The 24,811-nt window shown below is 41.7% G+C and overlaps 1 protein-coding gene across 1 annotated transcript in view; it reads left to right on the plus strand.

Annotated features, from left to right (window-relative positions):
- Nucleotides 1-24,811, plus strand: part of lrp1bb (low density lipoprotein receptor-related protein 1Bb) — a 491,998-nt gene that overhangs the window by 307,077 nt on the left and 160,110 nt on the right. The window contains exons 20-24 of the mRNA XM_052142560.1: nt 2,053-2,232; nt 17,366-17,566; nt 20,751-20,996; nt 22,633-22,830; nt 23,419-23,623. Of these exons, the coding sequence (XP_051998520.1) occupies nt 2,053-2,232; nt 17,366-17,566; nt 20,751-20,996; nt 22,633-22,830; nt 23,419-23,623 (1,030 nt within the window). The remainder of the gene's footprint in view (nt 1-2,052; nt 2,233-17,365; nt 17,567-20,750; nt 20,997-22,632; nt 22,831-23,418; nt 23,624-24,811) is intronic.

Raw genomic sequence — 24,811 nt, forward strand, 5'->3', positions numbered from 1 at the left:
TAGAAAGCTAGAACCACTATATCACAACCACATGGAGGGTAACCCTTGTGGCTCTACCCTCCCTAGCACCCGGGACAATTTGGATGCTTATGAGCCAGGCTGGAGTCACTCAGCACACCCTGGATTCAAACTCGCTACTCTGATGCTCATGTCAACAGCTGACTTAAATATGGTCAAATCTTTTGATTGGCTCAGGGGCAAAGGCAAACTTGGACATAAAACATGGACAATAAATGTATGATGATGCCATGCAATTTGCACAACAGCGTCTCTTCTGGTGGGGCTTAGTCAGAATTAGCGAGTTTGAGTCCGGGGTGTGCCGTAATAGGGGTGGTAGTTAGCGCCATTGCTCGCTGAGCTACCCATGCCCCCAATTCATCAATTTATGATAAAATTATGAATATAAAATTAATGCAATCATCTATTTAACATCCCGAAAGTGCGCTTCAGAGTATTTCAGATCACGGCGGTCTGCTACATCCTTCACTACATAGTGTTCAGAACCAGCCCGCAAGATCGGATTTGCACATGCAAATAGTGTTCAACATAGATTTTGTGGGCGCTTTTGCAATGTAACCTGCCCTGATCTGCATAATTCCTTTAGTGAATGGGGCACTAAACCAGCCCAGAGAGCTCTTGCTAATAAATAGTTCATTTACCAGGCACAACTTATTCTTTGTGAAGTCTATTCACACTGTTTCAAAAGTATAGCCATTAGATGTAAACATTATATTTGTTGACATGATTTTAGTGTGCTAATATAGCTTAAACTGTTACTAATCTGTGTTAAATGATTTCCAATATAATAAGAGACAATTCATTGTTTTGACAATTTAAAACCGGTAAACCCTGTAATGTGTACAGTAAATCCCTGATTTTTAAAATCATGTTAACACATATAAAGTATGGCCCTATTTTAAAAGTGTTAATGCTTAACTCAGCACAATGCTTTAAGTCATATGAACAAATCCAACTTTTGGTATTTTTGTGCGAGTATGCATCAAGTCTAGGCGCAAGTGGGTTTGTCAAAATTGTGTTAGCAAAGCGATTATGGGCTGGGTCAAGTGCAGTTTAATTCTGAGGTTTTTATCAGGTATTTGTCCTGTTATATAGTCAATTTCCTGTCAAGCACCAGTGACATTAACAATGTCACCACATTCATAAGAAGTTTGTAGTGTAAATTGATTGAATGCAATGAAATAGAAGAATGGACTTATGTTCTTTTATGCATTAACTGTTGTGTAAACAACAGTTTGGATGGAGGCTTTATTAAATTATAGAGAAAGAAGGTATAATTAATAATTTTCATCTATTGACACACAAATCATGGCTAGTATCACCAGTGATCGTATTGGCATTCCAGGTTAGCCTGTGGATTGTAGGATTTTTGCACATACTTCACCTCTATTTTTTATTTTTATTTAAATGAAATATGAAGTTCTAAGAATTCTAAACATTTACATAAAATACACCCCAATTTTGCACTTTGCACTGGCACAAAAATTGTGCTTAGAATTAGCGCTTTCACGAAAATTCGATAAGACGTAGCGCATAGAAGTTGCACAATAATTTTTTGGTATTAAACATTGTGCCACAAATGCTGTTGATTGAGCTTAACTTGTATCGAACTGTGAAAATTCCTTTAAGGTGCGGTCACACTATGCATTAAGCAAAATTACTTCAGACACTGCAATTAATATTGACAACAGGATATGATGCCACACTCAAAGGTCTGGAGTCTGGTGTGAAAGAACCCCACTGAAGACCTTTGTGCTAAATTGGTACACCAACTGTGAGCCAGGCATCATCACTCAACATCCTCACTGATGCTTTTGTGTCTGAATGGAAGCAAATCCATGCAGCCATGTTTTAACGTCTAATGAAAAGCCTTCCTAAAAGATTGGAAGCTGTTAAAACAGCAAAGGGAGGACTAGCTTCCTGTTAATGCCCATGGCTTTGCAATGAATTATTAATTAATTATTATTAGTCTTCATACTCTTGGCCATGCAGTGTAGATTTTCAATATTTTGCTTTGTTTTTTGCTTTATCCAGCATTGCCTCCTGTGGAATGCAGTGGAGAGGAGTTTCACTGCCGTACAGATGGGACCTGTATCCCAGAGCGCTGGCGCTGTGACGGGGACAAAGATTGTGAGGATGGCAGTGATGAAACCAACTGTAAAGGTGTCAAGAGAATGTGTGATCCCCAGGCGAAGTTTACCTGCAAAAGCTCAGGTAAGCTTACCTTTAAAACCCAGTTACTCTGCACTGGCTTTAATTCAGCTGACATCACACTTTGTCATAAACGTATCCACTGCCATATTTTCCACAATGCATTCAATTAAACTGCTAAATTATGTCAAGTAGTGGGTGTAAACGTATGCCATGATGTCATCCTTGAGCTCCGAGTTAACTTTGCCTCTTGCAAACTGAATCAGATGATAAATCCAGCCATTATATGTTACATGGTGCAATCATTTGCAATAGCTCTGTATGTTCTGCAGCTCTGCTGAGATAATTGCAAATCTTATGTGCTTGAATTATTTTTACTCCACGATGATTTATATTTTTGTATCTCTCTGCTAAAATAATAGAATGGTAAAGAAAGTCACATGCAATCCATGTCAGTATGGACCTAATTTACGGAAGCACCATATTTGATTTTTTTATTGGAATGAAAATGAAGTTGTAAGAGATAGACTTATTGTGTCTTTGGTGGCATGCACTACATGAAGCTGTATAAAATGTCTTGGTTACTGTTGTAACCTCCTTTCCCTGATGGAGGGAATGAGACGTTGTGTCGATGTAGTGACACTAGGGGTCGAACTTGGGAGCCCCAATCACCTCTGATATTTGAGAAAATTTGCATATCATTCCCCCGGGCATATGGGTATAAAAGGAAGCAGCTTGCATCCATTCATTCAGATTTGTGCTGAGGAGCCGAGACAGTGTCTCTGCCATTTCAGCGGGTAGTTCACTGTTGTGGCAGGGGAGACACAATGTCTCGTACCTCCATCAGGGAACGGAGGTTACAATAGTTTCCAAGACGCTCCCTATCTCTCACTCTCTCAACATTGAGTTGATGTAGTGACACTAGGGTAAAACGGACACCATTGAACCTGGGCAGGCGCCTGGCGAACTGAATTGCATAGCCGAGTGCTAGCCACGCCTCTAGACTCCATGCAATGGGCAACAAAGGTACAGTCGCCTTTGACATATCTGCGGATGGGGCCTCACGGTAGGGCAGAGCAGGAGCTGCAATGTCGAGAGGCATCTTTGCATCTGCAGTGTCCCTGTTGTGAGTGTTTGATGTACGGCTGTCATGACAATGACGGCCGTAGACATGGAGTATGTGACCCAGAGAATGAGGGAACTGCTCTTTTTTTTATTAAATTGACGGTGCCCCTTGGGTTGCAGCAAAATCATAAAAAGGAAACCAAATATTCTCCTCCCTGCCTTCTACCAGGGGATGGAGTGGTCTGTGTAGAACCTCCTGGTTGATAGCGGGTCTCCTCCCCTCTGGGTCGTCCATATCAGGGATGCTTCGAACCCCTCCTGGGGTTTTTTGGCACCAGACCGAGGGGCGGAGGGCATCACCTTCCTGCGGGAGGCTCTATGCAGAGGCCAAGCCAATGGCTCAGGCTGTTACTGCTGCAGGTGGACGCCCTCGCGTTTAGGCATGGGATCTCGCCGGCATGCCGGGGCAGGATGTGCTGGATCATCTCCATATGCTTCTTGACTGCCGACAACTGCTGGACAAAGTCCTCGACAGTGTCACCGAACAGGCCACCTTAATAGATGTGGCATCAAGAAAGTGAACCTTGTCGGCATCCCTCATCTCTGCAAGGTTGAGCCACAGATGGAGCTCCTGGATCACCATAGTGGACATTGCCTGCCCGAGAGCCTGCTGCATGACCTTCATGCCCGCAGGGCATAGCCGGTTGCCGAGCATAGCTCCTGCATCAGCCCCGGGGCAGGACTACCTTCGTGCAGCTCTTTCAGAGCCTTGGCCTGGTGGGCCTGCAGCATAACCATGGCATGCAAGGTGGAGACAGCCTGTACAGCAGCACTGTAAGCCTTGGTCGTCAAGGATGACGTGAACTTACAGGCCCTGGATGGGAGCCTAGGATGATTCCGCTAGGTGGTGGTGTTTTACGGGCACAGGTGCACCGCAATCTCCTGCTCCACCCGAGGAACCTCTGTGTACCCTCTGGCCACCCCGAGGAAGCATACCCATCAGCTCCACGTCGGCCTCCGACTGGGTGACCGCACCAGATGGTGGGAGCCCAGTCAAGTCCTCAGCGTCAGACTACAAAAGCCCGCTCTCCGATGCTTTGATCGATACCTCATCCTTAACTTGAGCCCCGAATGAGACATTAAGCCTACCCTGGGGCAAGCCGCCTGACTCCTCCATGATCTTGACCGGTGGAAACCAGCATGCTGGGGAATGGGAGGTCTATGGGGATTCACCCAGCGGAAATCCTCCCATTGAAGCCCCCATATCGCCCCAAGCACTAGTTGCCATGGCCTAGTGCATGTAAACAGAAGGACCAGGATGGGGAGCGGCTGGAGTGGCTTTCCCTCTATGAAAGAAAGAAAGCCATGTTTGCAATGTTGCCATGGTCATGCTCTCACAGTGAGAACATCAGCCATCCACGAACGCTGTCTCAGCATGACTACGGCCAATACATGTGAGACAGCGCTCGTGACCATCAGAGGATGAAAGATACCAACCACAACCAGGAACGGCACATAGACAGAAAGGCATCTTTTAAAAGATGCTCCGAGTCAGTGCTTTACTCTTTTAGCGAAACTTGCTCTTTAGTTGTGTGGCAGCTGAAGTGCCCAGGGTGTTATCTGCACTAATCTAGGTGAGGAGAGAGAACCCTCTGTAATGCGTCGTATATGCAACAGCCTGAACACTTCTTTGAGGTGAATGAAATGACAGTGAGAAGCTCTGCACTGATTGGCTCTGAAGAACAAATCTGAAAAAGTGGATGCAAGCCATCTCCTTTTATACCCATATGTCTTGGGGAGTGGAATGCAAAATCCACTCGCCAATTCTCTTTGGCCTTTTCTCAGATATCAGGGGTGATTGGGGCTCCCAAGTTAGACCCCTAGTATCACTACATCGACACAATGTAGAGTGAGTGGCAGATAGGGAACTCCACTTCTAATTTTCCACAACTCGTGTTTTCTGGAATTGTTTGTCTCCTGAAATTTCTTGTAAAATAATTCCTTGCCTTTCATCAGAAAAATTATCCACAATTCTTTAAACAGCACAGACATTTGAAGAGACTGTAAGTATATCCCTCGCAGCCTCTTTGTCATTCCTAACAAAAATGAAAGATGTCCTAATTGTGAAAAGGTCCATTAGGTACTAAAGGTGCCATAAACTATTTTAGCCATTTTGATAATAGATGCACTCTGTATTTTTTTCCTAATTTAAATATTTTTACCCCTAATGAAATTAATATTAGTTTTGGTAAAAAGTAATATAAGTCAAGTAAGATAAATATGTTATCTGTATCCTAATATAACTGGTTTTATTTTTGTCTGGGCTACCTCACGGGGGACGCCATGTTAAGATCACTTGACCAGCCAAATACTACTCACTTTATCTAGGTTCCCCAACCCTCCAATGTAAAAACTAAATAAATAAAAAAAATAATGAATTAATGAATCATGGCTGACTGTGAATAGTGCAGTTCTTTAATGGCATTGGCAACAAAAACGTCTCGGTTACATACGTAACCTTGGTTCCCTGAGATGAAGGGAACGAGACATTGCGTTACTAACGCATATGGGGAGTGCCTTCATACATGACCTATTTGAAACCTCTCTAATTCTAATATTGGCTATGGTGTTTGAGCCAGCCTGTTTTGGCACGAAACTGACTGCTCGTTTCGGCGCGAACTGACTGCTATAAAACAGGTGCACAGACACCATTTCCTCAGAATTTCTGACTGAGAACAAGGAGCGCATTGCTCGTGCCTCAAGAACTCTGAGTCTTGTGGTGCGGCTAGTGTTCGCAATGTCTCGTTCCCTTTGTCTCAGGGAACCGAGGTTACGTACGTAACCGAGACGTTCCCTTACGACTTCAGTCCACTTGACATTGCGTTACTAACGCATATGGGGAACAGAATCCCATCACGCCACACTACACGACATAATTTCCTAGAGAGGAAACATGGCGGCGCAGTCTTATGGGACGGCGACCGACATGTATATGCCGCAGTGAGTGATCCTCATGATGGCCAGGAGGAGAGCACTCATAATGAATAAATGAGCTATAGCCATATTGTATGAATTACTCCTTATGAACCCGGCCGGGAAGGGAGTTTATTTATAATGAAGTGCTTGTGATTTATGGCATTATAACAGCCTGAATGCAGGTGATTGTGTAAATGATGTGGAGTCCGTACTTAAAAAGGGGGCATAAGTATATATGTATGTATATATATATATATATGGCCAATGAATAGCAAGGACTTGTGAAGAAAGAGATGTTACTTCTAGGTTGTAAAACCTTGCGAACATGTTTTGCGAGGACCATCCTGCTGCAAAACATATATCTTATAAGAACACACCATACGTCCATGCCCAGGAGGCACCTCTATTTGAGTGTGCTTAACACCAATTGGACAAGTCTGAACCTGCGATTCATAAGCCAGGGTAAGAAAGTCTTTGCTTGGAGAAAGACATCCCTTTTGCACGTCCTCCATAGCATATAAAGATCTGATCAGACAGTCTGCACTGGCAAGTATGCTCAACGTATGTATGTAGCGCCCGCACAGGGCATAACAAATGCAATGATTTTTCCTCACCTGAATTAAATGGAGGAGGGGAGAAGGCCTGGAGATGAACCACCTGCGCTTTGAAGGGTGTGGTCAGGACCTTGGGTAAATAGCCTTTCCTGGGTTTGACAGTGGCTCTAGAAAGACCAGGCCAAACTCCAGACATGAAATGTCGACTGATAATTCATGTAGGTCAATGACCCGTTTTTCTTAGTCCAGAGCCAGCAGTAGTGTGGTCTTAATAGAGAGCATACGCAAATCAACAGAGTCCAAAGGCTCGAAGGGGGGGCTCTGCGCGAGCATTTAGGACTAAAGTCAAATCCTAAGTCAGGACTGTAGCCTGCCGAGATGGGTTTAATCGTCTTGCTCCTTTAAGGAACTTTATGATTAAATCATACTTGCCTATAGAGGCGCCGGTTTCATGTGCGTGATACGCAGATCTAGTTGCCACATACACTTTGAGCTTTGACGGGGTGAGTCCTGCGTCTAATCGCTCTTGAAGAAATATTACAATTTCATGTATGGGGCAGTTTACTGGGTCCTTGCTGTGTGAGAGACACCAATCAGCGAACACCTTCCATTTTAGTGCATAGAGGCGTCTAGTGGACGGTGCTCTGGCTTGTAAAATGGTGTTTATGACTGAACACGTCAGTTCTGGTGCATTTAGTATGCTCCATTCAGGAGCCACACATGCAGGTTCCACAGCTGGGGCTGGGGATGCCAAATTGTGTGCCTGAGAGAGGAGACCCCTCCTCAGTGGTATTTCCTATGGTGAGCTGTACAGCATCTCCATCATTTCCAGAAACCATGGCTGGTTGGCCATTTCGGTGCAACTAATAGAACGTTTCCTTGTCCTCTCAGACTTTGCATATGGCAGAGTGGATCAGGTATACTGGAGGAAAGGCATATTTGTTTTTCACCGGCCATTTGTGTGCCATTGCATCCCTTCCCAGCGGGGCTTGGGACTTCGGAGAACAGAGGGGATAGTGGGCATTCTCCACTTAGGCAAATAGATTGATTTCTGCTTTGCTGAATATTTCCCAAATCCTCAGTAAAGTTTGAGGATGAAGTCTCCATTCGCCTGGTATCACCCCTTAGCGTAACAGTAGATGTGCACAGTAATTCAGGCAGCCTGGGACATATGTCACTCTCAGGGAGAGTTGATGCTCGCTCCATAGGAGGGGGTGACGCGTCATTCTCGACAGTGGCGGTGAATGAATTTCCGCCTTGGCTGTTTATATATTTACCACAACTGTCATGTTAACTGAGCAAACCAGGACATGACAGCTCACTATTTCAGACTGAAAGCCTTTAAGGCTAGAATTACAGCCAATAGCTCTAAGCGGTTGATGTGCCACGCCCTCCTCACACCTGTCCAGGTGCCAAAAGTTGGGTGTCCATTGCACACCGCCCCCCAACCTGTGTTGGAAGCATCCATGGTCACCCCTTTTCGCCTGACAACTTGGGACTTCGAGTACCAGAGGGGACAGTGAGTATTCTCCACTGAGGCAAATAGATTGATTTCTGCTTTGCCAGATATTTCCCAAATCCTCAATACAGTTTGAGGGTGAAGTCTCCTGAATTCTGCCTTGGCGGTTTATATATGCCACAACTGTCATGTTGTCTGAGCTAACCAGGACATGACAGTTTGATATTTCTGACTGAAAGCCTTTAAGGCTAGGAATACAGCCGATGATGGCTTTAGGCACTGCGTTACACTTGCCCCAGCGCGACACCTCGCTGGTAAAATGCAAGAGGATCTGTCTGTGGTGCTGAACAGAGGCTGGATATAGTGATGCGCATGCGTCATTGGCGCTAAGCACGTCGCACCACACGGCGCTTCAGCCAGCACTCAAGAGGTCTCATGTGTAAGAGAACTAATGGAATGACTAACGGATGCCACCGCCACAAATCCCAGTGCTTTATGAAACAAGTTTCAGTGGAAATGTTCTCCCCGGTTTTAACTGAGATGGACACTGTAAAATGGCTGAAGCAGTAAAACTGTGCTGGCATAAAAAAACCTCTTATTGCGGCAGTAACAGCAAATTGTCGAGGTAGTTTAGGATGCATGCCGCTCAGTCTCATAGGGGCGACAACCGCATCAATGCACTTTGTGAATGTGCGAGGAGCCAAAGACTGTCCGAATGGCAGGACTATGAATTGATACGCTGTTCCCTCGAACGTGAATCTCAAAAACATCCTGTGATGTCGTACAATTTGGATATGATAGTATGCATCCTTCAGATCTATCAACTCAAACCAATCATGTGGGCGTACATGCGATAAGATCCTTTTCTGAATAATCACTTTGAATAGGCGCTTACAAATGCGTGATTAAAATGTCTCAGATGCAAGATTGGCCGAAGCCCGCCGTCTTTCTTTGGAACAAGAAAATAACGGCTGTAAAACCATTTTGTTCTTGACAATTTGGCACAATCTCGATCGCGTTTTTCACGATGAGAGGTATGTTTCGGCTCGTAACACTGGCGCGTCATCGGACGAAACCGTGGAAGACAGAACGCCGTTGAAACGAGGTGGCCGGTGTGCAAAAAAAGGATCGTATAACCTTGTTCGATCGTTTTTGCACCCATTCTGAAATACCCGTTAGGGATGGCCACGCATCCGCATAATGGGACAGAGGGCAGTTTGGTTTGCTCACTGTATGATATGATGCGACGCTCACTCTAGGGAAGCGGTTGCGCATAATGTGTGTGCTTTGAAGAGGAAAAGGGGGCTCTTTATTGAGAATGTGTGAGCATCTTGTGCATTTGCAATGAATGCTGTATTCTTTTTTACACTTATTGCATTTTTATTTTTATTATTGCATTTATTTGAGTGCAAGACACAGAAACAACATTTTGAATAACAATATCCCTTTCCCGACCAACAAAAGTGGGGAGATGGGGAACAGCGTTTTGTGTCTCTCCAATCAAGCCTTTTTTGGAGCAGACCCGGAGGGAATCGCGGGCTCTGCTTTCCGCTTCAAATGCTATTGCCCGTCAGGAGCGCTTTGCTGCGCGTAATGATAGGCAGGTGCCTGTGAGGCTTTTAGTCGTGCGCTGACTCGAAACAGAGCGAGGGCGAACCGGCTGTGATATACTCCATGTGGGCATAAAGTGTCTCATAGCCTGTGACTGCTGCTGAATCGCAACATAACGCTCAGCAAACTTATTCATAGAGCCGCCAAAAAGGCTGGCTGGAGACAAAAGAGCATCTAAAATAGTGGCTTTTTCTTTATCACTCATTTCTGCCCTGGAGCACCGCCATTGTGTGGAGTGCTGATCCAGCTTGTTCTGCTGCTGAGTAAGCTTTTCCCGCCAGTGCGGACGTTTGTCGACACGGTTTGGAAGGATGTACATGTTACTCGCTGGGCAGAGGTGTGCCGCTACCGCCTCCTCCACAGGGGGTAATTGGGCATAACCGCTTTCTTTCCAAAGAAATGATCCACATTAAAGAGGATGGCGTCACTGCGCGAGCGCGCCAGGTTCCTCTGGGGGAGACCAGTCAGGGTGAAGCTCTTTGACTGCCCTTGTAAGGACGCGGAGCATCTCCTTGTCAGTGGTGCGTGCACGTTCCTCGCCCTCGCTGGGGGAGGGGCGGCAGCATTATCCACTGACCATTTGCCTGATGTGGCGAAAGACATGACATCGTTATCATCCCTAGCGTCAGATCCATCAAACTAGATGAGGCGCACGCTCATCAGAGGGCCGGAGCTCGTCTCGCACATAGCATATGGGGATATATGCGCTTCGTGGAGATTGAGGGGCTCGTGGGGCGTGTGCCGGCACGAAATCCACCTCAAGTTCGTCCTGCTCGGCCTCGCGGCCCCACCGTGCCTCCTTGTGTGAACCCTCGGGAATCACAGAAGAGGCTGGTGGGAGGGCGCGAGAGGCTGAATCGTCCCTCAGAACTAGGGCGATTCGTGAGCGAAGCGACTTGAGACTCATGTCCTCACAGTGAGGACAGTCTGTCTCCATGAGAGCTAACTCTGCGTGGGCGCGGCCCAGACAGAAAACGCAGCTCTCATGCTTGTCTGATGGTGGGATGGGTCTCTCGTACAAGGAACACTTACGGAACAACATCTTGAAAAAATGTGAACACGTAAGTGGTTCTTCTAGATATATAAATATAAATATAGATTTATATTTATATAACTTACATTTATACACACAAGTACAATTTTGCTTTAAAAGGATACTCTACACCTGCCGACGCGCTGCGGAGAATCAGGATGCTGAGGTCCGTTCACCAGCGAAGCGTCAAGCGGCGAGGCGGAGTGATGTTCGCCGGAGCACTGCAGGGGAGCGGAGAGTCTTCTCGCTGCCGTGAAGATTCCGTCCGCTGACTATTGTGAATCGACGGCGAAGATAGAGGGCTTCGAGACAAGAGGTTCAGTCAGTTCGCGCCAAAACGAGCGGTCAGTTTCGCGCCAAAACAGGCTGGCTCAAACACCATAGCCAATATTAGAATATTGGCGTTATTGTAGAGAGGTTTCAAATAGGTCCTGTATGAAGGCACTCCCCATATGCGTTAGTAACGCAATGTCAAGTGGACTGAAGTCGTAAGGGAACTGATTGCTGTTACATCTGCATCCACACAGCTAGTTGTCAATATAAGTCCAAGATGACATAAACAACAAACAAAATATTAGAGTGTGGCCTTAACTTTTGCCATTTGCTAATTTTACCCACACGCCCTCTTTCCAATGCCCTGCCCTCCCAAGACATTATAGAAAACCACAAAGTGCTAAATGATTCACAGACAGAGAATGTTTTTGTTAATTGGATAAAAATGTTGGGTCACACCCCTGACTCTCTTTTGCTGTTCACAAAACCTAGGACTGTTACATAGATGGACAAACTAACATGGGGCTAGTTGTAACACAAGTGGTTGAAACATTTCCACACACTGACAGGACGAAACTTAATTTGATTACTTGTTGCCATATCCACACTATGTAGAGAAAATAAACTTTGAAAGAAATTGCCAAAAGTTCAATTTACAGGTCTCTTCCAGGGCACACAACTGGCTAGGCATTGTTTGAAGTTCTGGATGGGTATATACGGGATGCAGGCATGTCATGGGATAAATGTTTTGGGATAAGCACAGACGGGGCCCATTCAATGACTGGGAGGGTTAGCGGCCTGGTCACTCGTGTCCAGCATATAGCCCATTTAGCCAAGTGGATCCACTGTATGATTCATTGTGAATCTCTCGCATCAAAGCGAATGCCTGAGTCTCTGGAGTCAGTTTTAAAGCAGGCAGTGCAAATGGCCAATTTCATTAAAGCATGGCCATTGAATGCATGCTTGTTTTCCTTGCTTTGTCAGGAAATGGGAGAAGAACAAAAGCAGCTCTTATTTCACACAGAGGTTCGCTGGCTCTCCAGAAGTCGGGTTTTATATCGCCTCTATAAAGACATTTCTTGTTGATGCGAAGTCTGACCTAGCGTGTTACCTGGGCGACCCCCTGTGGTTAGCACAGTTGTCATACCTTGTAGGCATTTTCAACAGGTTGAATTTTTTGAACACATTGATGCATGGGAGAGATGCCAACATCTTGCTTCTTTCAGACAAATTTAGTGCATCCATTGGCAAACTGGATCTTTGGTGTGATCGGCTGATTAATACAAATGTGAAATGTTTCCCAACTTCACTGACAGTATGCAAGAGACAGGGATAAATGTATCTACTTTGATTAACACAGTCGCTCAACACATTGAAGGACAGAAACAACAATTCGGCCGTTATTTCAGTGAGGATTTCAGTTTGTTTGCTTGGGTCAGAGATCTCTTAAGTTGCCCAGGAAAAGACCTTTCAGTTGACATGGAGGAGCAGTTATTCGAATTAAAGAGCGACACCAGATTGCAACACCTCTATAGCTCTTGCTCTCTGCCGTCCTTTTGGTTGAGTGTGATGACTGAATATCCTCAGTTTTCTTACACAGTCGTAAATGTACTTCTTCCATTCGCCTCAATTTATCTGTGCAAGACCGGGGTTTTCAAAATTGACTGCCTTGAAAACAAAGTACCGAAATCGACTCCAGGTGAAGGATGATATAAGGCTTGCGCTGTCCGACATTGATCCGCGATTAGGCCTTCTTTGTAAAAAGAAGCAAGTGAAGGTGTCCCACAGATTGATTTAACAATGTAATGGCTAACGAGACAAGCCCTGCATCCCAATTCGCATAATTTGTATGCAAATGTTTTTAGAATGCAAGATTAATGGAATGCAACATGTTTTACATGTAAAATAGTCAGGGTTGGAAAGAGTACTGAAAAATAATACTTAAGTAAAAGTACTGTTTCTTCTTAAAAAATATTTATTTGAGTAGAGTAAAATAACCTGTCCTAAAAACTACTCAAGAAAGAGTAAAAGAGTATCAAATGTATAGGTACTAATGAGTAGTGAGTAGTGAGTACCGAGCTGCAAAAGCTATGCCCCTTTATAATAAAAACTATATGTTGCAATTTGAAAATATAACACACATACCCTAATTTACATTCCCATTCACTTGGCACAATTGCGTTGTTTGGTACAGCGGTAGTGTCACGATCCCCTGTTGTCTGCCCTGTGTTTCACCTGTCACCTCTCATGAACTACAATTCCCACAATTCCCTGCCCTCATCACTTCCAGCTTTCATCATTGTTTTCACCTGTTTGTCATTTGATCTTCATTACCCCTCTGTATTTAAGCCCGGTTGTTTGTTCAGTCTCTGTCGATCGTTGTTTGTGGATGTCCGATGTAGATGCTTTGCCCTGTTCTGCCTGTTCTGCCTGTTCTGCCTGTTCTGCCTGTTCTGCCTGTTCTGCCTGTTCTGCCTGTTCTGCCTGTTCTGCCTGTTCTGCCTGTTCTGCCTGTTCGTGTTCCCTTGATGTTTTCATGTTTTGGTTTCATTTTTCCCCTCGTGGTTGTTTCCTTTGTTCCTGTCTTGTTTATTTTCATTTTGTTCAACAAAGAACCCGCGTGTAGATCCCCACTCCTCGTCTGCCTCGCCTACTTACGTAACTGGTAGAACAGTTGCTTGGTACAGAGGCCTCGTCAAGCTTTAAAGGAATAATTCACACAAAAATTTTAATTCTCTCATTATTTAGTCACCCTTATGCCATCCCCTATGTGTATGACTTTCTTTCATCAGCAGAACAAAAATTACGATTTTTAGAAGAACGTTTCAGCTCTAGCCTAATCCATGTGACTCCATTTGTTAAATCAATGTCTTCAGAAGAGATATGATAGGTTTTTACTATAAATTCTCTTCCACCCCATTCACCCTGTAGGTGGGGCAAGTTGTAACATTTCACTTGTAATTGTGTCAGCCCCTAAGCAAAATTTAAATAAATAATTAATTGTATCAATAATTCAATAATTTGGGTGCCAGACAGGATTAGGCCTGTCAACAAGTATAATCTGACCCAGGTTCAATTCTCACTGGTAGAGTACCTTGGTGTGTTTGATGCTCTCAGGACACAGAGGGAAAGTCAAAATTGAGGGTAATGAGTAGGTCAGCAAACCTAGGTGATCACCTGTCACTTCAATCACTTGATTTTTATTTAACTCAATCACAGAGCACTTCAGTAGTCAGTCACTTTTTTGTAGTCCTCTTTGTGCTTTCTCACACCACTGGCATTCCCTATCAAAAAGCTACACTTTGATGCTGCGCTGATTTAGCGCTTTGGGAACGTCTTTAGGAGTGACCAGCTGTGAATATGTGTGCAACACGTCAATGACATCATCAGCATGTACCGGTAAAGGGGCTATAAATAGATGCGCCACAGGTGTATCGTCAGATCGTTTGTCTTCAGATCATTCTGTGTGTGCTGTGTGTCTCCCGCACTTTTGAGCACAACTACACAACCGTAAGGGGTCCGGACATCCACAGCGGCGTGGATATTCTTGTTCCCAAAGCACTAAATCAGCACAGCATCAAAGTGTAGCTTTTTTATAGGGAACGTCTTTGGTTACTTAAATGTAACCCCTGTTCCCTGATAAAGATAGATGCTGCACTTCATTGCCACACTAAAGATGTCCCAGGACTGCTCTTCAGACAAAATACCTGACGATACACCTGTGGCGCATCTATTTATATCCCCTTTACCGGCGCATCCTGAGGATGTCACTGGTGGAGGCTATAAATTTTGTCAATTTCATTGACGTGTTGCACACATATTCACAGCTGGTCACTTCTAAAGTTGTTCCCAAAGTGCTAAATCAGCACAGCATCTCATTCTGCTTTTATCAGGGAACAGGGGTTACAGTTCAGTAACCCAAGATGTTCCTCCTCACATCACATGTACACCGGGCAAACTTCCTCCAAGCACGAACTCTGTTTCCTTCCAACTCTTGTCACACTAGATGCACTCTGAGCGACCATTTTATATTCTCAGGGTTGGGATTGGTGCCAGATCCTTAAAGTGACTACACACTTACCTTCTTTCCAGTTAGATGGTGAAAAAAGTATACGCTGTATTCATGAAACAGGATATTTGTACCAGACATGTGTAAAATGAATATGAAAAATGATGAATACTTTTACACAAATTGAAGAAAAACAAACAAGTGTTAGTGTGTGCCCGCTCTCCCTTACACCTTTTTCCTTGATATATGTCAGTTATTTGAACAATTGTATGCATGGTATTCCAAAAAACTAAATAAATATTGCATAAAAAACTTGAAGAAAAAGAAGCAAAAGGATCATGTGTAGAATTCAACTGTCCATATTTCTTTTGAACATATTTTGCTATAATTTGTATCACACATTTTGCTCTGCTCTGAGCATAGTGAAATCAATCAACATTGGGCTTTTTGATGTTGCAGTCTCCCTAATTGTAAATGATTGCCTTGGGGAAAAAACATCAACAGCCAAACCACACGAGTTCAACAATTTGTCATTGTTTTGTTCTTTTCCCTTTTGTTGTCAAAAATTTGCTAAAAAGCAATGTAGAGCATTTCCAGACCACTGCACCTGAGACAGAATGCCAAATAACATTTTTTGACAGATTAAAAAACAGGCTGGATAATGTTCACCTATTTATTTGATCACAAACGTAGACAGAACACAAGGAAACTTGGCTGGTGATGCTGAACAGATTCAGAGTTCTCTATAAGTAGAAAATGTACACTCAATTAGCACTTTATTAGGAATACTACAGTCTAATAAAGAGCCTGACGTGGTCTTCTGCTGTTGTAGCCCATCCGCCTCAAGGTTCAAAATGTTGTGCAGTCTAAGATGCTATTCTGCACAATACAATTGTACAGAGTGGTATTCTGAGTTATTGTAGCCTTTCTGTCAGCTAGAAACAGTCTGGCCATTAACAGTTGACCTCTCTCATCAATAAGGTGTTTCCATCTGCAGAAATGCCACTCACTCTATTTTGTTTGTTTTTGAAACAATGTTTTTTGTATTTGGAGTAAACACTAGAGACTGCTGTGCTTGAAAATCTCAGGAGATCAGCAGTTACTGAAATACTCAAACCAGCCCGTCTGACACCAACAATCATGCCAGAGTCAAAATTTTTTCCAATTCTGATGGTTGATTTGAACATTCATTGAAGGTCCTGATCTGTATCTGCATGATTTTATGCATTGCCCTGCTGCCACATGATTAGCTGATTAAATAATCATAAAAATAAGTAAGATGTGCAAGTTTTCCTAATAAAGTACTCAGTGAGTGTATACAAAAACTGGCTGGTCTTGGGATGGATCAAAATGGTCGACTAGTTAGTAGTCACCAAGGAACAAGTTAATCTTGATTTTTTATTATTATTTTATATATATATATATATATATATATATATATATATATATATATATATATATATATATATGTATATATGTATATGTATGTGTGTATATATATATATATATATATATATATATATATATATATATATATATATGTATATATATGTATGTATCTATCTATTTAGCATATGATTTATTTAGCATTTAGATTCAACTGTGAGGAAATTTTCACAGTAAAAACTCCTCTGAAAAGTTGTGTCTTTGAATTTATGCTCTTTAAAGCACCAGCGCTACAGCCATACACATTCAGACAATAATTGTGTTCTGTTCTGTTTTTTGAGCATCCCTCCACGAGCGGTTTTAAGATGTCATGTCATATTTTTTTTTTACTTTTAAAAACAGTTGAAACCCTTATATTATTTTCCATTCAGTTGTTCTTAGCTGTTTTTGAATGCATCTTATGTAAATGAAACGTGTCCAATCCTGAAACTAGTCTAATTATACAGGGCTTTTTTTAACTGGCTGATTAGTCGACTAGTCGTTCAGGAAACTCCACCAACTAGTCGATTTATGTTATGCATTCTCTTGGTTGCAACATGTATGAACTCCTGCAGCAATTGAGTGCAGTAGCTGTTTCATTTAGAATTATAGGCTATTTAAACAAGCTGACACTGGCCAGAACATTCTCTGTGTCTCTGACGTCGTCCCAGCTTGATGTTCTTACTCCTTTCAAATTGTGCACAGATTTTTCAGCATCCTTACCTACACACACAAAATTAGGCCTGACAGCTTGATTTATTTAGAGGTCTAACCGCATGTTGTGTCCCAAGGGAAGTGCATCAGCAAGAGCTGGGTGTGTGACGGCGACAATGACTGTGAAGACCGCTCTGATGAAGAGTCCTGTGATTCGTCCATCTGTAAGCCCCCGACTCAGCCCTGCGCTAATGACACCAGCACCTGCCTACCCCCCAACAAGATCTGTGATGGTAGAAATGACTGTGCCGACCACTCAGATGAGGCTATTTTCTGTGGTGAGTACATGTGAGGCTTGAAACAGACAATTCTAAGGTCCCCTGTAATAATGGCTTGTTGGCTTGTTACTTCGCTTGTGAGGTTCAGGGGAGGAGGAGTATGGTCTGTCTGTTTTCTGCAGGCTGAAAATTGTAAAAAAAAAGAAATAAATGCAGTTTTATAGATGGATAATTCTTATTGGAACAATCAAATCTGTTGGAAAATGCCAATAAAAACAGATTTGTGTATGCACATTCTATATTAACGCTGTAGGCAATGTTACTTGGATGCTTATTGTAATATTATATTAATGCTTTAGGCAATATTATAAATCAAATATAGAATTGTTTATTTCTATTATCATTATTTAAAAATGTAACTATTTATCAAAGCTGTGTGTCTTTTATCATATTGCTGCTGCCCTCATTTAATAAAAGTGCCACCCGAGGCTGTTTTACAGTGATTTTCAAAGTTAATGGGGTTTACCATGGTAAAGAACTCTCCTTAACCAAAATCACTGTAATGAAGTACCTCTGATTGTTTATTATTTTATTATTTTCTGTGTTGACATATTTTCTTTTCAAACAAGAAGTTATGGCAGGGCATATTAAAAGGTGTGTCCTATCACCAATATCGCCAGTAGCCGTTATTTTATAAAGCAGCTTGGCAAAACCATGATTTGCTACTTTCTATTTATATTCAGTGGTAGGTCTAGAGTATACTACAATAAAGAGCATTTTTTGGACAGCAAGTTTTATATGACCCTGTATTGAAGATCAAGTTGGTGAGTCCAAATTCATAAGTTCTCTTTGCTGAAAAAGAAAGTGTGTAAATATAGCTTACAGATGGCCTCCAAACTAACAAACAATGACTAACGGCCACATTTATTTTATTTTTTTAATGGGCTCTTTGATCAATGTAAGTGTTGCAGTGATATTTAACATTGGGTTCATAACAGCATTATTGCTCTATTCATTGTACATCTTTGACTTGTAAGTAATACTAATTTAAATCTGTTGGTGTATTCTGTGAGGTCTTGTGCATTCTGCAGGAAATTTTTGATGGCTTGAGTGGGAATAAGTCATGTGGAGTAGTATATCAATACACAGGAAACCAGATCATGAAAAAGAATAGAAGAACTAAAGAATGAAAATAAAATATTTCACAAGAACAGTATAGATTTGGATGCATACACTTGAGCAAATCGATATGAATTGTTTACTTCTCTGTGGGTGAACAGAGCCTGATGATACTTTGTTTCTGCCCACACATGCATGTCCCTCAGGTCTACTTGATTCTCTTTAAGTTGTGTCCTTGAGCGAGTGTAGCGGAAAACCAACACATGCTCTGAATGCTACGGGTGCAGGAAAAACACAAAGCCTGCTTGAATCACAGCTAAACATAAAGATCTGTTTGTGAAGCCCTCACTGGGGAAGGTGTCTCCGGAGAGTCAGCGTTGTATAATTCTCTTAGAGTGCGACTAGACAAACATTTCAGTGACTTTGCCAGCAGATGCCCATGGGAGCCCAACGTACATCTTCTGAAGACAAGGGGTCTGTTCCAAAAGACTCACAGCATACTACCTACATAGGGAGCTGTTTATTAAGGCACATTCTAACAGAGATTGAATCTCATAAGTAACTAATTTTAAATGCTCTGTATAGGCAGAAACAGTGGTACACACATAGCGCTCCATATGGGAGACTTGACACACAATTGGTTCCAATAGAGTTAGGCATTAGCATGTTGCTAAGCTAACCACCAGCGTGTCTGAAAAGTGCAAAAACATGAAAATACACATATTTTGGATAAAATGGTCTGTTTTTAATGATTTTAAACTAGTATAATATATATTATTTAAAAAATTGAGTGTTCACTTATAATTTCCAGCAAACTTGATGCAAATGTGTCACTTATTATTTTCACATGCAAATGAGCAATGTTCTCTTGTTAAGAGAACAAGTTATCTTAAGTGGCATTACAATTAAGTTGCCTACATTAATTTTTGGTAAAGCTTTCGAATCAGTATTATGTCTATGATCCTTCAAAATGCTGCTTGTTGTCAGCTCAATAGGTTTTAGAACAGAGCTAAGGTGTTATCTCTTTGAACAGACCCGCTTTTGACATTGGCCTCTCATTGCCAATTAGATCATGCCAGTGGTCCTTGAGGGTCTGACTGATTCAAACCAACCCAGCTGGACTCCTTGTAACCTTTGGGAAGCAGTTATTCTTCACCTCCATATAGACTCCAGGTGCCCCTTGTGAAGAAAATTCAATTCTCTCTTGCGGGCACAGAGGGGATCATCCGAATCAGTAGAGGCAAAGAGAACCTTGGAAAGTGTAATTTCCACCAAGCTGCATTTTCTGTCTGTTTTGTTTTTCTCGTGAAGATGTGCCTTCCTCTAAAAAAAGACCAAGTGCATCCTTGAAAGAAAAAAAAATAGCTTATCCATTAGAGATGAGAGACTGAGAGTACCAGAGATTGTCTTATCTATTCTGAAAGGAGATGATGTATCTTAGACCAAGTTTTCATTTCTTGTAAAGTGAAGAAATAGCCATTTTCCACTTTGAGTTTGTTTGGCCTGCACATCGACTGAAGTTGGTCTCCATAATTCAGACCTGTGGTTTCTCATTGAGCCTGTCTCATTAAAAAAAAGTATTCTTTACATAATTTCTCTCTCTTTTCCCTTACAAAAAACCTAAACTTGCCACAAACTTACTGCAAATTTGCCACAAGTTTGCCACTCGTTATTTTCACATGCAAATGAAAGGAAAACATTTGGCAACAATGGAAAAATTGCCACAAGTTTAATGCAAATCTTATTTGCATGTGAAAATTATCTGTGGCGAATTTACAGCAGATTTGCAGCAAATTTACCACGAACTCTTGATTTTTGTTTGTTTTGATTTTTTTTTCCCTTTTTTTGACATACTTGGCTGGTGATGTTGATTAGGTCAGCGAAACGACATAATGGTCTTCTCATCGAAACATGCCAAGACTTTCGAGGTGGAGAGTGATAACCACGTTTAAAATTTCAGCCTGTGCAAATCTTCAGTCGAAACAATATTCATGTGGGTTGGTTGTTCTTCACTCATATGTGGATTTTCTGTGTCAATTCACACTTTAAAATGTCTTTCTGTCATCAACTTTTTTACTTTTATTGAATAATTTTTTTCACCTCACTCTGTTCTTGTCTCTTTCAGAAAAGTGTTTGCAAGGCAATGGGGGCTGCAGTCACCAGTGTGCAGTGATCCCCAGCAAAGGGGTGGTGTGTTCTTGCCCCACTGGACTCCATCTTGGCTCTGACAACCGAACATGCGAGACAGTGGACTACTGCAAAGCACACCTGAAGTGTAGTCAGATATGCGAACAGCATAAGACCACTGTCAAATGTTCCTGTTATTCTGGCTGGAGACTTGATCCAGATGGAGAGAACTGCCATAGCACCGGTATTTGAATTATTTAAGCTTAGTACAGAGTATTTCTGGTATTAAAAGGAAGAGTATACCACAATTTTTTTTTAATTATGTCATAATTTACTTACCCTCGTACCATTCAACAATTCATAGTGACCAGCAGCTGTCGAGCTCCTAAAAGGGCAAAAAAGCACTAAAAATTATCATAAAAATATTCAACATGGCTTTTGCCCTATATTCCAAGTCTTCTGAAACCATACAATAGCTTTGTATGATGAAACAGACAAATATTTATATTGTTATTTACTCATAATCTTCACATCCACTGAAGCTCGGGTCTAGCTCAAATCCGCTTCTAGATTGAAACATTTTGAACTTTTTAAAGCTTGATGGTCCCATTCACTTATTAACGTTGTATGGCAAAAGTTACGTTAGCAATTCTTCAAAAATTTCAACTTTTGTGTTCCCCTAAAATTCTTTAAAACAACTTGAATAATGACAGAATTTTCATTTTTGGTTGGGCGATTCCTTCAATTTTCTTCTGGACACCCACACTACCAAAGACATGGATTAATGAACTGTCAGATTTACTACACCACAAGTGATGTATTTTTTTCATGGTCCTGTTGAAATAAAAATGGTAGAAATAAGGCGATGAAATGATCTAATCGTCACATAACTCCCTCAATTAACACTTGATGTTCAAATAAACTAGTTCATGTTTCTTAGTGTAGTAAACTCACTGTTCATTCATGTCTATCCATAGTGGATCTGTCCACTGTGCACAGCAATAAGAACAACAGTAATACAATGACAGCAGGATATGCTGGCAAGAGCTTCCCATTGAGAAACTAATGTCTTTACAGCAGCATGCCTGCCAAATGCTTTTAGATTGTCTCAGGGAATCTGAATTTGGGTCATTAGTCAGAATATGACAACTAGCATCTGTGTGGTATTTTATGGATTTAGTGACATATATAGCTCTTGAGAGTAAGCTCCTGTTTTAGTAGATGGCGACATTTATAGCTCTCAGCAGGTTATCTGCAATTGGTATTTCATTGGTTGTGGGATTGTTGTGACCTAGTGTATGAAGAGCTGCTGGGCTGGTAACTGAAAGGTTGTGGTTTCAAACCCCACCCAGGATTGCTTAAACTAATCACAGCACACTTAATCAAGACACTTATTACGTATTACTTTTTTCTTTTTTTCACACTTGGTTCGTTTTAGGGGAATTTGGATTATACTGTATATTAATGCTTTAAACAAACCAAAACCCATTTAAAGCTAATTTAACAGACTATCTTGGGATTACAGTTTGATTTATTTGTTTTATTATTATTATTATTATTATTATTATTATGCAAAGAAAAAAAATATAATAATGTGAACAGGATGTAGACTTAGACCTGATCACAATTAAAATAGTTCAATATGACCACTGTGTGAATGGAGTGATGACTGGTTTCTTTTGACTTCCTTAACCTCAGGTTGCTCCAGATGGATTGTCTCTGTAATGTGTGTCGCTGTGGATAAGAGCATCAGCTTAAAGCCTAATTAGCATTTGTGTGCACAGAAATATGTGCATGGTTGATGGCTCAACACAAAGCCTGATGCTCTTCTAAAGCACAGGTGTGGATGTTAATATCAGTTTGTTTCTTCCATCTACAAGATCCCTTTGAGGCCTTCATTATCTTTTCTATCCGGCATGAGATCAGACGGATCGACCTTCATAAACGTGACTACAGCCTGCTAGTGCCTGGCCTAAGGAACACCATCGCCCTCGACTTCCATTTCAACCGCAGCTTGCTGTACTGGACTGATGTGGTGGAAGACAAGATCTATCGGGGAAAGCTCTCAGACACCGGAGGTAATGAACAGACATCGATACCCCAGTCCCACTTGGCCTTTGTTTAACCTACAGTAAGCTTTATTTTGAGTAGATGCATTGCAAAATGTAATGTGCATGAGATGGCTGTCTGAATGATGGAGAGACCTCTGAAGGAGCTGATGAATACTCGTATTGTTCCAAAGACTATTTTGAAGCTGTATTTAGCACACTTTCCAGGCTTTCTCTCTAAGGACCAGGCTCCCATTGCAGCTTTTGCTCTTCTTTTGTTAGCATTACAAAAAGCCCTCCATTGCTGAGGATAATTGCCAAAAGCTGGATTACAGATAGCTCTTGGCTTTCATCAAGAGTTTGCTGTTTTAATATAAGTAGCATTTTAAAGAGCTCAACAGTGTAAGAGCCCATGAAATCACTTGACCTGTCCTCTGTTGATGTGTCTCGTATTGACACAGGAAGTTTGTGTGGGACATCCACTGCAAAATTCATTTTCTTAATCAGTATCTTCATGGGGTCTTTAAACTCAATCTCAAAATGACCAGAATGCTTTGCTCTGCTGAATTTGATATCCTGTCCACCCTATGATCTAATCTTGTGTGTTTTTTTTTGTAGGTGTGACCGGAGTTGAAGTTGTGATTCAGCATGGCTTGGCCACCCCAGAGGGACTTGCAGTGGATTGGATTGCAGGAAACCTTTACTGGATAGACAGCAACTTGGATCAGATTGAGGTGGCCAAGCTGAATGGGGAAATGAGAACAACTTTGATTGCTGGTGGCATGGAGCACCCACGAGCGCTGGCTGTAGACCCAGGACAGGGGTGTGTATTAGTGTCATGTGAAATATACTACAGCCTGATTTTATTTTCAAATTTTTCTAAGGGGGTATTTACACTTGGTTACTTCATAGTGATCCAATCTTGAAAACACAAAGTGTAAATGCCCTAAAAGATGCATTTGAGACAGATAACAATTCGATCATGAACTCACAAGGTGGTTTTCCAAACGGTTCTGTCAAGTTTATATGCATAAACTGTACAGTAGTAGTTTTGAACACATACTGTATGTAAACTTCTTTCCTCCAAAAGTTTGGGAGCCCAAGGACGAGAAAGAAAATGCTGCACATAGTAGCTGTTGCCTTATGTAATGCAATCGTCAAATACATTTTAGCCGTATTTTGTATTTTTACATGCCACATCAAGTGCAGCAAATTATCACTGCCCTGCATTAGTATCATCTCCGAAGTGAACTCCGTTATATTTGCATATAGCACAAGGAATAGGAGATCAGATTTATATCCGTTTTGCAGAGATACTTACATTTATGTGGCCTAGTGTAATTGGAATGTGCATACACAATCGCATTGCAATCCAATCGATCAAGTCTAAATAGGCAAGTTCTCTTCAGTAAATTGCACTGTGGCAAGAGCAAACAGGAGAAAAAGTTTTATTCATTTTTGTATCCCAATTTGTCCTCATAGAGACTATATTGGGTACATAACAGAACAATCTTATTTTGGGCGACTTGTTTGTCATCTATTACTAATGATAGTTCTAGGGTAACACACTACATCTTGCTGTTTATTTGTAGTGGCCTGTTTCTTTTTTTTTCTCCTTGCTTTCAGCTGCACTCTTGTCTTGCTCGGCTCTATATTTTTCTTTTTATATATAGTATGACAACATAAGCTCAGAATAGTCACAAGATGATCCTATTTTTGAGCATTTGAGTCAAATAGAGAATGCCCATTGGCATTGCAAATTAATAGAATTCAGGCATGTAGCTTTTTACCTGTTTTATTTAGTGGAAATAATTTAGCAAAACCTACTGAGTAGAAAAGTGGAATCTGTGCATATTGGTAGTAGAGCTCATTTTGGCACTTAAATTGATGTAGGCCTTCTATAAGCCATTTCACTGAAAGATAAAAAGAACAATTTGGAAAACATTCAAAAACTGATTTCACAGCAGTATGACACTTTTTTAAATGGAACCAAATCCATTACATGCCCCAC

This window comes from Xyrauchen texanus, chromosome 14 (genome assembly GCF_025860055.1).
Source record: "Xyrauchen texanus isolate HMW12.3.18 chromosome 14, RBS_HiC_50CHRs, whole genome shotgun sequence".
Taxonomy (NCBI): Eukaryota; Metazoa; Chordata; class Actinopteri; order Cypriniformes; family Catostomidae; genus Xyrauchen; species Xyrauchen texanus.